This window comes from Chrysemys picta, chromosome 19 (assembly GCF_011386835.1).
Source record: "Chrysemys picta bellii isolate R12L10 chromosome 19, ASM1138683v2, whole genome shotgun sequence".
Taxonomy (NCBI): domain Eukaryota; kingdom Metazoa; phylum Chordata; order Testudines; family Emydidae; genus Chrysemys; species Chrysemys picta.
In genome coordinates, this window is record NC_088809.1 from 23058721 (window position 1) to 23074922 (window position 16202).

Genomic DNA, 16202 nt, shown 5'->3' on the forward strand with positions numbered 1-16202 from the left:
AATAAATGTGGAGGCTCCAGCATGGCCTTGGGGAGCACAGGCCCCTGGCTGCACGGAGGTGGGAGATCATTGTGCAGCTCCTCCCCAGACACAGACTCAGCGGTGAGGCTGCACCCAACCCTAACATGGCACAAGGATCCAGCCTGCCCCAGAAACACCCCAGGACCCTGCCCCTGTGTGTGGGGCAGGCAGACTCAGCAAGGCAGAATCCAAGTGTGGAGGGGCTTGATGTGGGGGGATCCATCTGTGGGTTGAGAGGGTTGTGTGTAGGGCAATCTGCATGTGGGTGGCTCAGTGGGGGATCTGGGTGTGGGGGGGATCTGGATGCACAGGGGCTTGTGGGGGAGGTTCTGAGTGCAACGGTAATGGGACTCTGCAGGGGGGTCCAGGTGAAGGTAGTCGGGGCTCTGTGCAGGGGGGTCTGAGTGTGGGGGGGGATAGAGCTCGGTGGGAGGTCTGGGGGGCTCAGTGGGGGGTCCAGATGCTGGTGGGGTGGGGATCCAGGTGCGGGTGGCTCGTCGGGGTGGTCCAGGTACAAGGGGAGTAGAGCTCATCAGAGGGTTTCTGAGTGCGGGGAGTGGGGGGTGAGGCTCAGTGTATGGGGGGGAGGGGTCTGGATCCACAGAGTTGGGTGGATGGGGGAGCAGATCCCTCCCCCTGCAGTTGAGAAGCAATGGGTACAGGAAGTGTGTGGTGGGGGGAGGGAGTTTCTGTGCTTCCTGCAGCCAGGGGAGAAGTCTGGGGGTGGGTCTGACCCACCCTGGATGCTGTGCTGGGAAAGAGGAAGTCCCGTCCCCGCCCAGCCCAGCCCGGACTAGCAGCTGAGCCTGGTGCAGGGTAGGAGCCATCAGCTGGGTCTTCCCCAGTCCCACCTCCTGCCCCACAGTGATTTACCCCCCTGCCAGCTGCCCTGGGCACCTGAAACATACTGCTGGGGAGGGTCGCGTGATTGCGCTTGTGGCTTCCCTTTGCTTCCCCATCAGAAAGTCATTTTTCTGCGGGAAGGCAAATAAATCTGTGGGGAATTCTGCGCGCGCAGTGTTCCCCCAGGAGTACTGGTTCTTAGTGGTAGTTATCAGCAAACAATAGCGTCTGCTGTAATAATTTTGTCAAAAATACATTTAAAATTTTTGTTTTTCCAAAGAAACCATGTGGTCCTACAGGAGAATGCACAGCATGTGAGCAGATTTATAGCTCTTGCCAACGTTGGCAATACAAGCAAGAAAAAGGTAATGACAAAGGCTTGATGATTTTCTTCTGTCAAATATAGATATTGTGGAAACAAGCATGACTTTGGACACCTAATTGACTTTTAGAGTATGGCCTGGGTCACTCATTGGCTGATGGGGCCTTTCTGATGTCACAGTTACATACAGACTTGCAACAGAGCAAAGTTGGAATCTCATCACTCAAGTAATATCCCATAATGTTTGATAGATGAGGTTAAAAACAGAGAAAATATTTTTAAAATCACGTCTGTTCCCCTCTGTGTCATACCCAGGGTACCATCCATACTAGTGAGTACCTTTGTCACCCCTGTCCTCTAACCTGGGGTGCCCTTTACATTGCTTTGTTGCTGTAGCCTGCAGTCCTGGACTGCTCACCAACAGCCTTTAGCATGTAAGTCACTCCCAGGTTGGTCTGTGTGTGAGCTACAGCCAGCCACATCTAGGCTCTTACCAGCCATGTTTATACCCAGCTTATTCCCAGTCTTAGATTTCCCCCCAGAAACATGTATCTTGTATTGCATGGCCCTCTCCTGGACAATACCAGCTTATATGAAGTACGTCATTTGATTAATTGAAATGATATGCACGTAACTTGCTACCGCAAATGGAGTTTCCCAGACACTTCAGTTCAAACACACTGAATTACATAAAACAATAAAACAAATTTATTAACTACAAAGAAATAAGTTTTATTTTTATTTTTTTTCCCACTTAAAAACTAACAAACGATGGTAAACTCAAAATAAAGTTTTTTCTCTCCTCGTGCTCTCAGCAGTCTGACTGGCCAGACTTCTTAGGCTAGGACCCCTTCTTGTGTTTAATGGCTGATTCCTTTGTTCCTTTTCGCGCAGTGACTTGATTGCGTGTGTGAGTGCGTGTGTGTGTGCGTGTGTTCGTACTGCCCCTTCTTTTTATAGTCTTGTCTTCCCTTTCAGAAGCATTTCCAGCTGGGAGCATGGTGATAGGCAGACAGTCTGGATGGGAACGCCCTGCTATTTCTCTACTAAAATGTAGATTTTCTCCCCTGCCCCCTTTACAGCTAAAGAATAGCCAGTGAGCAGGTAAATGACCCATTGACCTTGTTGACACCTGGCTGAGGCATCAGCTTGCCCCTTGTCTCTGAGAAACTGGCTTGGCCACTCCCCAGACTTGGAACAAGTTTTAGTAACACCAAATACTAGAATCTTATAACGTTAACAATGTGGCTACACATATTTTACAAGGACAATAATGACCAGCAAATAAGAGTTTTCAAATGATAGCTCACAAGGCATACCTTGTACAAAGATTATTACAATAGTGGGCTGGGGTGAATACAGGGGTACAGTCTGTCACCCCCTCCCACAAGGTTAAAGTAATTTAAAAAAAAATCCTTAAATATTGTAGTGAGATAGACAGTTAATTGTAACCTACTTCCTCTGCCTCATTGCCTCTCATCCCTGCCTTCCTCACATCTACTTTCCACTTTCCCCTTCCTGCAGTCCAGCTCCTTTATGAACTGAAGTGTCATGGAAACCCTTACAATTCACTGAAAATATTGTGGGCTTTCTGGTTGTTTGTGGGGGGCAGAAGGAGGAAAGCTAGCGAATAGACATTTGATGAAACCATCCGCAGTAAAAACATCTGGATAGTTTTTTCAGAAGTGCTCAGTGCAACTGAGTCAGAGTTGAGCAGTCCCTGTTGTATTGTGTGGTGCTTGCACAACTGTCATTGAATTGTACATCACTTGTTTACTATTCCTCTGCTGGTCAATGACTGGTGATGATTGTTCAACACCCGCCTGCGTGTTGGTCACCTTCTTTGTTGTTGTCACTGGAGAATTTATAACATATTTCAACCATACAGCAGAATCTCACAACTTCATACACACTAATGATACACATATTTTGACAGAAAAATGGGTTTCAGCAGATCATGACCTTTCATGTGATATCCTACCTGGCATGCTTTGTATGAAATATATCCTAATTATATGACGGGGTAAATATAGGGTTCCAGGATGCTGCACAATGCACCAGTTAAAAAATAATTCTCCAGTTCTCCAAACTACCCTCTGTAGTTTTGTTAATGAAGCACATTGTGGAGGCTGAAGTGAAGAGAGGCAATGGGTGGGAAAGAGGTAGGGCCTTCAGTGGAGGTGGTGGTTTGAAACTGCCTTCTGCCTAAAGTCCCAAGCAGCTGTATGTTGGTCTTCCACCCAGATTAGCCTCTGGTTTCCTGTGGCCAAATCTAAACTGGGAGCTGGTGGATATTCCAAATATTATTTGCATAAAAGAGTAAATTACAACTTGCTACTGGGAACAGATTGCTGCTGAAAGGGCGGTTGGTCTTTTCGAAGTGTTGGGACCTGGGATCCAGGGAACCTTAGGGAGGGAAAGATTTAGGGGGATGGGGGCTGGAATTGTGAACAAGTGTCATCAGAATAATAGAAGAAAGAGATTTATCACTTTTCCCTATTATTATCTCTAATCCATGTAATGGGCATGACTTCCAGATATGCTGCTGCTTTTCAAAAAGGTCCTAAAAATGGAAATGTAAAATGGATTGAATTCTTGTTGTGAAGCTAGTTGTTCATTTGCAGCGTTAGCGTCTCAGCGCCTCTTGGGTGGCTGAATCTGAGTCGTTGAGTCCTTTCTGTTTTTTCCAGTATCTCTATGCATTTAGTATTCTCCCAATGCGCTCAATGGACCCTGCAGAGCTAGTGAAACAGCCACAGGATGTCACTGAAAACCCATATCGGAAATCTGGGAAAGAGGCACATCAGCCAAAGAGGCTCTCAGGTGCAGAGGTACAATATGTTCAGCCTTTGAGTGAGTGAGCTGCTGCTTTCTTCTGCAGCGTAAAACCGTGCTTGGGTTTGTGACCTTTGAGAGTTTCCATCCCAAGTGCTTTGAATTTCGGAGGGATGGTTTGGATTGATGCACAATCTCCGGAACAGCCTCAGTGTGGCCTGTGGTATTCTGTAGTATAGCACATAGTTGCTGCCTACCTTTAACAGTGTGTAGATACTGCAGGCCATGCTCCAAATCAATCTGAGTGACTAGGCTGCTTGTTGGGACCTATTTTCCGTGGGCTTCTCTGCATGCTGGGCCCATGTAGGGCAGGCCTCCACAGTGAAGCTAGAGTGACTGCGGTTGGCATGGTTTTTGTCAGTTAGAATATAGCCCTTAGAGTCCTAATAAATTGTCAGTGCAGCCCTGTACTCCATCAGTTCCATTTCCCCCATGCACTCTTTCTTTCCTTTTCCCACAAGTGCTTCTGTGCCTTCTGAAAAACACAAGAGGGGCCGCTGAAATAGGGAAGGGGGATAACCGTTCTAGACAAGTCTCCCAGGCTTGAGATGTGGTTACTAGGCAGATGGACTTCATTGTATTAGTAGGAGAGAAGATCAAACCATTATGTCACTTATCTGCTGAGTAACAGTCCTTTTCAGAAGGACCTCTTTGTATATTAGGTGGGGCTTCATCATATAGACAGAGCACAATTGACTTTGGTTTTATTTTTCTGACCAGGAAGAACCAGCTTGTCAGTTTTTCTTTGATTTGAGCAAACAGCATGGAAAGAAGCGGCCATCAGATGGAAAGGGGGGACAGCATTCCCAGCTCAAGCAGCCTAAGAAAATCCGTAAGTACTTGGCCATTGGTGCTTTTGGTGAACTCCCTGGAAGCTACCTTAGAAAAATAAGAAAGCAAAATGTTCCTGAGTAGTAGTAGTTGTTGGTGTTCTTTGAGTAGTGTCCCTGTAGGTGCATCACCGTAGGTGTATCTGCGTCGTTGCGTCTCTAATCGTAGATTACAGATAGCAATGTCCACCCGGCCCCCACATGTGCTCTTCCTCCCTCGTGGTCTGTTTCAAGGCTATGTAGCGCTGAGAGAGCAAACCGTCCTCAGTTGCTTCTCGACCGCCTTTGGCCTTGAACGGAAAGTATAGCAGTTCTGTTGTCTACTTCACTGCGTCATACGTTAGCATAAGCTATTGGATATATTACATGCTTCCTCCTCTTCTAGAATCACCATTCCAGTCACCGAGGACCCAGCTAAGGTTATATGGCAGACACCAGCCTCTGTTGCATCAACATCCAAAATGGCTGATAAAAAGTATTACATTCCCCTCTTCACCCATCTTCAGCCAAACTGTGTCATGGTGGATGCAGTCAATGCTCGGGAAAAGCAATATCACTCCAAATCCACCCCTTAGACACTGGAAGAGGCTAGATCTCCTGGGACAAAAGGCGCATACTTGTCTGTGACACTGCAGTTCAGGGCCTCACATGAGGCCCTAATGGCCAAATATGTTTTCATGAGCTATTGAAAACTGAGTACTTCTATTGACCACTTACTGGAAGCACAAAAAGAACAATTTCAGGCCATCATCACAGAGGGACAATTACTAGCAAGAACAGCGCTACAAACTGCAATGGATGTGGCTGACACTGCTCAGTCTTGATGGCGGTGGTAATGAGTCGGGCATCCTGACCACACCTCTCAGAGGTGCAGGCAGTGGTTGAAGATCTCCTGTTCAAAGGGCCCAAACTATTCGCTGACAAGACCGCCATGTCGTTCCACACCCTGAAAGACTTGAGAGCCATACTATGCTCCCTGGATATCTATACACCAAGGCAGAAGAAGAAATTTACATCACAACCACCTCACAGATCCTGATTATCCCAGTTCCCTCCATCACAGCGCTACTATGAACAACAGCGCAAGAGAACCCGGATCCAGAGGAGGAAGTACTCAGCTTCCCTCGATCTCTCGACCCGCGTCTTCTAAACATCAATTTTGACTCCTTGGTTGAGGCCCCGAATGACCACTTCTTGCAATGCGATCAGCTGCCAGATACGGTGCTTCTATGCCCATTTGGTAGTTGCCTGACTCATTTCTTACGGAATTGGAAGAACATCACCTCCAAAAAGTGGGTTTTGGAGATTTTGTTTCAAAGGGCTACTCCATCCACTTCATGTGCCTCCTCCCCACCCATCCTCCCTCCCCATCCTCTTCAGGGACCCTTTTCACGAGACACTGTTGCCTCAGGAAATAGATCACCTGCTCCGCCTAGGGGCCAAAGAATCAGTCCCCACTCACCTCAGGGGCAACGTTTTTTTACTCCAGGTATTTCCTGATACCCAAGTCAAAGGGAGGTTGGAGGCCCATACTAGATCTACAGGCACTAAACAGATATGTGAAGGCTCAGAAGTTCAAGATGGTCACTCTAGCAGCTATTATTCCATCTCTGGAGCAAGGAGATTGGTTTCTGGCCCTGGACCTACAGGATGCCTACTTACATATTTCCATCCAACCATCTCACAGGAGATTTCTTTGATTCACCTGTGTGCAAAACCAGTATCCAAAACAGGGTGCTCCTTTTCAGCCGCACCCAGGATGGTCTCCAAGGTCCTCGCCATTGTAGTGGCAACCCTATGAACGTTGGATATTGTCATCTACGCATACCTGGATGACTTGCTTCTTTGGGGCTGAACTCGACTTGGTGTAGGTGAGAGCATTCCTCCTCTTGCATGGATTCAACACCCTGTTGAGCCTCATAGAGACAGTCTAGGCTGGCCCTCAAACGGGCAGAAATTGCCTCCAGCTCTTGAACACATGGTGGCATGCACATTCGTGACGCAAAATGCCTGGCTATTCATGAGACGTTCAAATCTGTCTATTCCCCATACAGGGATGGGTTAGACAAGTCCCTGTTGATACTCTCCGGGGTCAAACCTCCACCAATGCTGACCCTAACAACAGACGCCTCCCTGATAGGCTGGGGAGCCCATCTGAACAACCACAAGGTCCAGGGCAAGCAGTCTCCCTCAGAGGCGGTCCTCCACCTCAATCTCTTGGAACTAATTGCTGTCAGAAATGTCTGTATACGCTTTCTCCCATTCATCAGTGATACTCACACAAAGGTCATGACTGACAGTGTGACCTGCATGTTCTACATCAAATGTGTGCCAGATCACACTCCCTTTGTGCGGAAGCACTACAACTTTTTAATTGGTGCTCATCTCAGCTGCTTACCTGCCATGGATACAGAATGTGATAGCTGACCGCCCTCGTTGAAACTTCTCCCATGATCACAAATGGGAAATGAACCTCGCAATGCTTCACAAGATATTCAACCTATAAGGGACCCTGATAATAGACCTTTTTGGCACTTACCGGAACAGGAAAAGTCCTTGCTATTGCTTCAGAGCTGGATTGAGGAGACAGTCCCTGGGGGACACCCTCGTCTTCTCATGGGGCGGGGACCTACTGTACACCTTTCCTCCATTTCCTCTGTTATCCAGGGTTTTGTTGAAGATAGAGAGAGAGAGAAGATTATTCTGATTGCCCCCTCCTGGCTGAGACAAGTTAGGTTCCAGTATGTCCTCCGATTCCTCTTCTGCCCCTTCCTCATCTGCTCTCTTAGAACAACCCCAACATGTCGATCCTCTGGCTTCAAGCTTGACTCCTTTTTTGGTTCCAACACCTACAGAGTGAATGCTCTGAACGGGTCAAAGAAGTGTTACCGCACAGTAGGAAATCAGCAACTCATCATAGCCACCTTCAAAAGTGGAAACCATTCCAAGTTTGGTGTGATTCCAAGCAAGTGGACCAGTCCTCTTCCTCCCTCCCATTGATTCTGGACTATATTCTCGAGACCTCAAATGGTCCGGGCTTTCTCTTAGCTCACTTAAAGTTCATCTAGTGACTAGAACGGCCTTCCACCATCCGATGGACGGATACTCAGTGTTCGACCGTGCAACAACATGCAGATTCATTAAAGGCATGGGAATCCTCTTCCTGCGTGTTAGACCACCCGCTCCAGCCTGAGACCTCAGTCTAGTTCTAAGAACCCTGACCAGATCACCCTTTGAGCCTTTGGCTGTTTGCTCCCTATTACACCTATCCATTAAGATGGCATTCCTGGTGGCCATTATTTCAACTCAAAGGATAGGAGAGATAGCGGCATTCAAGGCACATCCGCCATTCACATTCTTCATTTGAGGACAAAGTCACCTTGAGGACACCCCACAAGTTCCTTCCTAAGGTGACCTCGTCCTTCCATGTGAATCAGTTAATTCATCTCTCTGTTTTTTCCCCAAAACCACATCATGACAATAGGGAGGCAACGCTACATATGCTGGATATTAGGAGAGCCCTAGCATTCTACTTAGCCAGCACTAAGGACTTTAAAAAGTTTCCCAAGCTCTTCCTTTCATTTGCGGACAGATTCAAAGGCTCCACAATATCAACTCTAAAGACTCTTTAAATGGGTCTTCAATTGCACTAATCACTGTTAGTGTGCTCAGAATCTGCTGCTCCTGTCAGGAATTCGCACTGTGACAAAGTCAGGCCAGATGGCTGCAAGAGGGTGCTGGAAGGCTGATATGTCAGCCCTAGAATGTTACAGGCCCTTTTTCCTACAAGCTGAGAAGAGGTTACCTCTGGCCAATTGGGGACACCTGAATCTATGTAAGGGCTGCCTGAGACCTTTTAAAACCCTTGTTCTGGTGAGAGGAAAGAGAAAAGCTGCTCCCAGGCTAGTGGCAGCAGGGAAATAAACTTTTCCAGGGTGAGAGGCTGTACTTCTTCCCAGAAGGGAAACAGCCAAACCTGAGTGCCTGCTAGGGGAAGGACTGACACCCTGGGGCAAACAACAAGACAGCGAGGATGCAGGAAAAGGTATCCCCCTTTATTTTTGTGTTTTGTGAGACTGTTTGCTTTTTGTTTGGTGGAGGATCACCCCTTAGGCCAGCCCTGAGCACTACCCTGAAAATACGGTAAAAGGAGCATTGCGGGGAAGACAAAACACTGCCCACAGTGGGGCTGATTTACCCCAGGCCTGTCACCGCCAGAAGGGGAAGTGCTAAGTCTGGCGAGACAAAGGAGATGCCCTGCCATACGTGGTGTAAGAAGTGGGATTTGACTTCGTGGCAAACCAACCCGTGGCAAGGTAAATTACCGCTCCCCACAAAATGGACGACATCGTGAGGGCACTGGTACAGGCCATGGCAGCACAACAGGAAGCTATCGGGATCCAGATGGCCACCCAACCGGAGTCAGTACGGCTACAGCAGGGAACGAATCAGCTGCTGATGAGCCAGGCAGCCCGGATCAAGCCCCCGCTGCAGAAGGTCGTGAACCAGCAGAAAGCCCTGACAGTTCTGACACATGGCCACGACGGGTCACAGTCCCTAAGGGCAAATAGTTACCTACAGAAGATGACAGTGGAAGATGATGTGGAGCCGTACCTTCTTACCTTTGAGAGAATGGCCCTACGTGAGGCCTAGCCCCAAGACCAGTGGGCCAGCATCCTTGCCCCTTTCCTGTGTGGGGAGGCCCCGAAGGCCCACTACGACATGGCAGCGGAAGTGGCTACAGATTACCCTCAGTTGAAGGCTGAGATCCTGGCAAGGTCTGGGGTGACGACCACCATAAAGGCCCAGAGGTTCCACAAGTTGGAGGTACCAGGCTGGCAAAGCACTGAGGTCCCAGCTGTTCGACCTGTTCCATCTAATGCGGAGATTAGATTTGGGGGGGAGGGATAGCTCAGTGGTTTGAGCATTGGCCTGCTAAACCCAGGGTTGTGAGTTCAATCCTTGAGGGGGCCACTTAAGGATCTGGGGCAAAAATCAGTACTTGGTCCTGCTAGTGAAGGCAGGGGGCTGGACTTGATGACCTTTCAAGGTCCCTTCCAGTTCTAGGAGATAGGATATCTCCATTAATTAAAAAAAAAGATGGCTGCACCCTGAGATCCACAGCCCGGAGAAGATTATGGAAGTCGTAGTGTTGGACAGGTTCATGAGGACTACCGTTTGACCTATGAGGATGGGTCAGCCAAAATAACCCCTTCTCCTATGACAGGTTCCTCACCCTCGAAGAGAGACCAAAGAATGGCCAAAGAACTCTCTTGGACTACCGGGGAAGAGATGTGCCGGGTCAAGAGGATTTATTCTCTACAACTAGCAATCCCCGGAACACTAGATGAGAGAGGAGGGCAGACAAGAGGTTAGGAACCAGGATCTTGGCCCAGAACAAAAAGGCTGCACTCGTAGGGAAGAAATCTTGTACAGCTGGCACGGGGGCGACTCAGTTTATGAGCTGGAAACTGGACCCAATTCCACGGAGACCAATCCTGGGAGGGAAACAGAAATAGGTCCCCTTGAATTTGGGCATATTGGAACCTCCTTTGAGAATTTTGGGCAGGATAATGATCCACTATATGATAATATTAGAAAAGAGGTAATTGAGGTGAATGGGGCCCCAATGGAGGGGAAAACCAAAGGCCCAGGCCATACTTCATGATAAAAAGGGACCTATTATATAGAGTAGTCCGAATGCAAGAGGAAGAAGTGGAGCAGCTCTTGGTATCTCAAAGGCACCAGAGGGCAGTGTTGGACCTAGCTCATAGCCATTTGTTCAGAGGACATGTAGGGGTAGATAAGATAGGAGATCGAATCCTATGGAGGTTCTTTTGGCCAGGAGTTTATATGGAGGTCCGATGATATTGTGCCTTCTGTCCAGAATGCCAGTTACATGGCCCCCCACCACACTTAAGGGTCCCTTTAGTACATCTCCCAATTATTGAAGTCCCATTCGAGGATTGCCATGGAGAAGTTAGCCCGTGGCCATCAGTGTGCACTCGTTCTGGACTACGCCACCTGATACCAGAAGCCATACCCCTATGAAACACAATGACCAAGACGATAGCTAAGGAATTAATTCAAATTTTCTCTAGGGTGGGGATACCCAAAGAGATTTTGACTGATCAAGGAACGCCCTTTGTGTCAAAGTTGATGAGGGACTTGTGTGCGATGCTCCACAAATGGGACTAAGAACGTCAGTCTACCATCCACAGAATGATGGCCTCGTTGAACGTCTTAATGGGACATTGAAGAACACAATACGGAAAGTGGTGAACCAGAATGGGAAAAATTGGGATATCTTACTACCTTACCTGATGTTTGCTATAAAGGAAGTTCCCCAGTCTTCAACCAGCTTTTCCCCTTTTGAGCTGTTATATGGTTGCCACCCCTGTGGCATACTGGACATTGCCCAGGAGGGCTGGAAAGAACAGCCCAACCAGGGAAGAAACATCATTGAGCATGTGATGCAGATGAGGGACAGAATAGCCCAAGTCACCCCCATAGTGCGGGAACATATGGACCCAAAAGACCTATTACAATCGCCGAGCGATGGCCCGGAAATTCCAGGTGGGAGATCGGTAGTGGTGTTGGTCCCCACAGCTAAGAGAAAACTCCTGGCCAGATGGCAGGGACCATATGAAGTAATAGAAGCTGTTGGGGAGGTCAGCTATAAGGTTCAACAACCTGATCGCCAGAAGAGATCTACCATATCAACCTATTGAAGCCCTGGCAAGACAGGGACGCTCATCTGCTCTCCCTAGAGACACCACCCCAAGAAAATAAACATCAGGGACAGGTGGGAATATCCTCTGAATTGACGCCTGAACAACGAGCAGAAGTTATGAATATGATTGAACGAAACCACCATGTGTTCTCGGAGAAGCCAGGCAGGACTACAGAAGTTCATCATCACAGATCCTGGAGTAAAGGTGAATATTAAGGCATACCAGATCCCAGAGGCAAAAAGATCAAGATAGAAGTTAGGAGAATGCTAGAGCTAGGAGTCATCGAGGAGTCTCATAGTCAATGGTCCAGTCCAGTCGTCCTGGTACCTAAGCCAGACGGCAGCATGAGATTCTGCAATGACTTCTGAAAATAAAACGAGATGTCCCAGTTCGATGCTTACTGTATACCTTGGATAGACAAGCTAATCGAGTGATTGGGAAAAGCACAATTCCTGTCCACCCTTGACCTGACCAAGGGTTATTGACACATCCCTCTGGCCAAGGACGCCAAAGAGAAGACTGCTTTTTCTATACCAGAAGGATTGTACCAGTACACTGTCCTCCCTTTTGGGTTACGTGGGGCTCCTGTGACTTTCCAGCAGCTCATAGATAAGCTGTTATGTCCATGTGGCAAGTATGCAGTCGCTTACCTTGCTGATGTCATCATACATAGCCCAGACTGGGAGACACACCTAGAAAAGACACAAGCAGTACTGGATATTGAGGAAGGCAGGTTTCATCTCCAAATGTTCAATAGGGTTATCAAAAACCAAATACTTTGGGTACATCATGGGGAGGGGCATTGGAAAGCCCGCCCCCAACTGAACAAGTTAGAGGTGATACAAAGTTGGCCCCGACAGATCTGGAAGAAACAGGTCAGAGCATTCCTGGGGATAGTTGGGATGATGATTTAAAAAAAAAAAGTGAACAGAGTTTGAGCATAGAAGTTTCTGGTTATCAGGGAATAACGTACAGATTATCGAGGGTGCAAAGTTTGGTTTAAGATCGGGTGGCAGAAGGAATACATAATTTGTAATATCCCCGATTGGGGGTAAAAGGTTGATGGGTCAAAGTACAGGCATTGAGATATGAGGGTATGAAGTTCATAGAGTGGCTATGTTCGGGTGTGGAGTATGAGTGGGTATGTTGATGAGGATGGATTGACCCTCATTTGGTGAGACTTAATGTTCAGAGAGTTTATGGTTCCAGTTCATATGATCCAACGGAGAAGGTCACTTGGTCCCTTTCTCGTAGTGGGAGAACGATGTCACTCTGGCTCACGCCTCATGGTACTGTCGGTGGCTGGTGATGTGCTTGATGTAGATGTCCCTGGACCATCGGATGATGTCTGAGACTATGAGGTGCCGCATGAGCCATTACTACAGGCGATTCATTCCCCACTTTGCTACCAGAGCATACCCGTTGACAGATCTGATAAAGGCTTGGGGCCCAGAGATAGTGAAATGGACCAGCGCAACTGAAGTAGCTTTTGCCGATCTGAGGACCGGCCTCTGCAAGCACCCAGTACTAGAAGCCCCAGACTTTGAAAAGGAGTTTATACTACACACCCATGCCTCTGACGCTGGGTTAGGAGCCGTACTTTCTCAAATGGTAGGAAAGGAAGAACACCCAATCCTGTTTCTTAATAGGAAGCTCCTACCCAGAGAACGAAAGTATGCCGTGGTAGAGAAGGAATGCCTTACGGTAAAGTGGGTCTCGGAAATCCTCTGATACTGCCTACTTGGACGGCGGTTTATCCTCATCACTGACCATGCCCCCCTGCAATGGATGCACTGGAACAAAGAAAGAAATGCAAGGGTAATGAGATGGTTTCTGTTGTTACAACCCTTCCATTCAGAGTGCCGCACAGGTCAGGGATCAAGCATGGCAACGCTGGGACATGTCAATGGTGCACTGTTTTTTGACCCAAGTAGGTGTTGAGAGGGGGGAGAATATGTGACAAAGTCAGGCTGGACAGCTGCAAGAGGGTGCTGGAAGGCTTATATGTTAGCCGTAGAATGTTAAAGGCCCTTTTTCCTACAAGTTGAGAAGGGGTTACCTCAGGTCAATTGGGGACACCTGAATCCTTTTAAGGGCTGCCTGAGATCTTTTAAAACACCTCCTCTGGTGAGAGAAAGGGGGAAGAGAGAGACAAGCTGCTCCCAGGCTAGTGGCAGCAGGGAAATAAACTTTTCCAGGGTGAGAGGCTGTGCTTCTTCCCAGAGGGGAAACAGCCAAACTTACGTGTCTGCTAGGAAAGGACTGGCACTCCGGGGCAAATAGGACAACCCAGTGAGGAGGCAGGGACAGGTATCCCCCTTTATTTTTGGGTTTGTGAGACTGTTTGCTTTTTGTTTGGTGGAGGATCACCCCTTGGGCCAATCTCGAGGGCTACCCTGAAAATATGATGAAAGGAGCACAGAGAGGGGAGACAAACAGTGCCCAGAGTGGGGCTGATTTACCTCAGGCCTGTCACCACCAGAGGGGGGAGTGCTAAGTCTGGCGAGATGAAGGAGGTGTCTTGCCGTAGCATACATTCTACAAGATACATTTCCAGTCGGTTGTGTTTGTTAAAGATGTCCCTTTGACGTACTGTACCTCAAAGTACCACACTCTAACCCCCATATTCAGCATTCGTATATGTTTGTGATATTTCATTCAAAACATGCTATGTAAGATCTCATAGGAAGGTTATGACCTGCTGAAAACCATTGTTCTGTCAAAATATGTATCTCATTAGTGTGTATAAAGTTATGAGATTTTGCTGTATGGCTGTCATTGAAATATGGTGTAAGTTTGAGAGTCGTCCATTGCTAGTTCTCCAGTGACAACGAAGGAGGTGACCAACACCCAGGCAGGTGTTAAACGACCATTAATCGGCAGCGGAGTTGTAAACAAGGGATGTACAGCTCTGTAAGAGAGTTGCGCAAGCATCACACACTAGGAGGAGTACTCAACTCTGTGACTCAGCAAGGCCCACCAGGGCACGTCTGGGCTAGTAGTGTCCAGGCACCTGGACTGAGGGTACAAAATAAGGGATGTGGCATCGTGCTTGTACCTTTCTCCTCCCCCACCTACGCTGCAAGCAACAAGAATGCTGGGAAGGCAAAGACCTAAACTGAGGAGACTGGTCCCAAGCTTAAAGGGAAAGCCTGTGTATTAAGGACTGTCACCTACCTGCAACCAGGACCGGATTTCCAGTTAGGCACAGTAGGCACATACCTAAGGGTGCTGGCATTCTAGGACTGCTTAAAAGTTAAACGTGGGTTAAAAGTTTCATTTTTATGGAAAACACGATGGCCAGCTGTAGGCAGGGGGGCGTGAAGATGCTATACTTAAGAGCGCATAAGGTGTCAATATGGTCCTGCCTGCACCATGCAGTGGGGTGAGAAAAACTGCTTAATCCAAATCTTGCTTAGTCTAATAAGGGTTAGGATTGAGACTGCATGCTTGCCTTTTATTTTCTTTGGTACCTTTTGTGCCTACCGCTTAAAATCTATCTTTCTGTAGTTGTTAACTTATTTTAATGTTTTATCCTTACCAGTGAGTTTGTCTAAAGTATTTGGGAAATCTGCTCATCTTACAAAGAATTATAGAATCATAAAATATCAGGGTTGGAAGGAACCTCAGGAGGTATCTAGTCCAACCCCCTGCTCAAAGCAGGACCAATCTCCAACTAAATCATCCCAGCCAGGGCTTTGTCAAGCTGGGCCTTAAAAACCTCTAAGGAAGGAGATTCCATCACCTCCGTAGGTAACCCGTTCCAGTGCTTCACCACCCTCCTAGTGAAAAAGTTTTTCCTAATATCCAACCTAAACCTCCCCCACTGCAACTTGAGATCATTACTCCTTGTTCTGTCAAGGTACATGTCCACTTTCCTTTGATGAAGTGGTGAACTAATAAAAAACTTGCATTCCTCAAGAAAGGATATGGAGTGGTGCAAGATGGTATATTCCTAGGGTGCAAGGCTGGGGCCTTGGGAGATTGGCTGGTGCCTTTCTCTGTGTGATTCATGAGTGGCACAGGGAGCATTCATGCAATTTAGCTGGGTGTGGGGCTCCACATGCCGTTGTGTTGAGTGATGACAGCACCTGGAGGGGTTTGCTGCTTGTCACTCGCAAAAACATTGTGAGAGATGGCCCTGGCTGGAGAGTTAAGGGGCACAGTGGTACCCCGATTCCAGGTTGTACCCCAGGGATCCCATCACAGTCCCCATCTCTGAAATCTCCAGGGCAGCAGCGTGGGCCTCAGAGAACACTGTGCAATTACCCAAGACTCAGACTCTGATACCATCTTCAGCTCCACTGCGTTATCAGTAATAGGCTCCACTCGGAAGCCCCAGCTGTCCAGAGGGCATGCTGCTGTGGAGTCACCTACAGTGGAGCACCCATAGGGACACTACAGTAACTCCTTGCTTAACATGGTAGTTATGTTCCTGAAAAATGCTACTTTAAGCAAAATGATGTTAGGGGAAATTGGATTCACTTAAGAATTAATGTAAATATGGGGGGGGGGGTTAGGTTCCAGGGAAATTTTTTTCGCCAGACAAAAGGCTACACACATACAGACACGGACACAGACACAGTATAAGTTTTAAACAAACTATTTCCAAAGTGC

General features: G+C 47.8%; 1 protein-coding gene across 5 annotated transcripts in view; it reads left to right on the forward strand.

The window, feature by feature from the left end:
- CWF19L1 (CWF19 like cell cycle control factor 1) overlaps positions 1–16202 on the forward strand; it is a 57664-nt gene that overhangs the window by 25468 nt on the left and 15994 nt on the right. For all 5 annotated transcript variants that reach the window (XM_008176710.4, XM_024113160.3, XM_065573294.1 and 2 more), the window contains 3 exons: positions 1145–1229; positions 3877–4017; positions 4742–4853. In XM_008176710.4, the coding sequence (XP_008174932.2) occupies positions 1145–1229; positions 3877–4017; positions 4742–4853 (338 nt within the window). The remainder of the gene's footprint in view (positions 1–1144; positions 1230–3876; positions 4018–4741; positions 4854–16202) is intronic.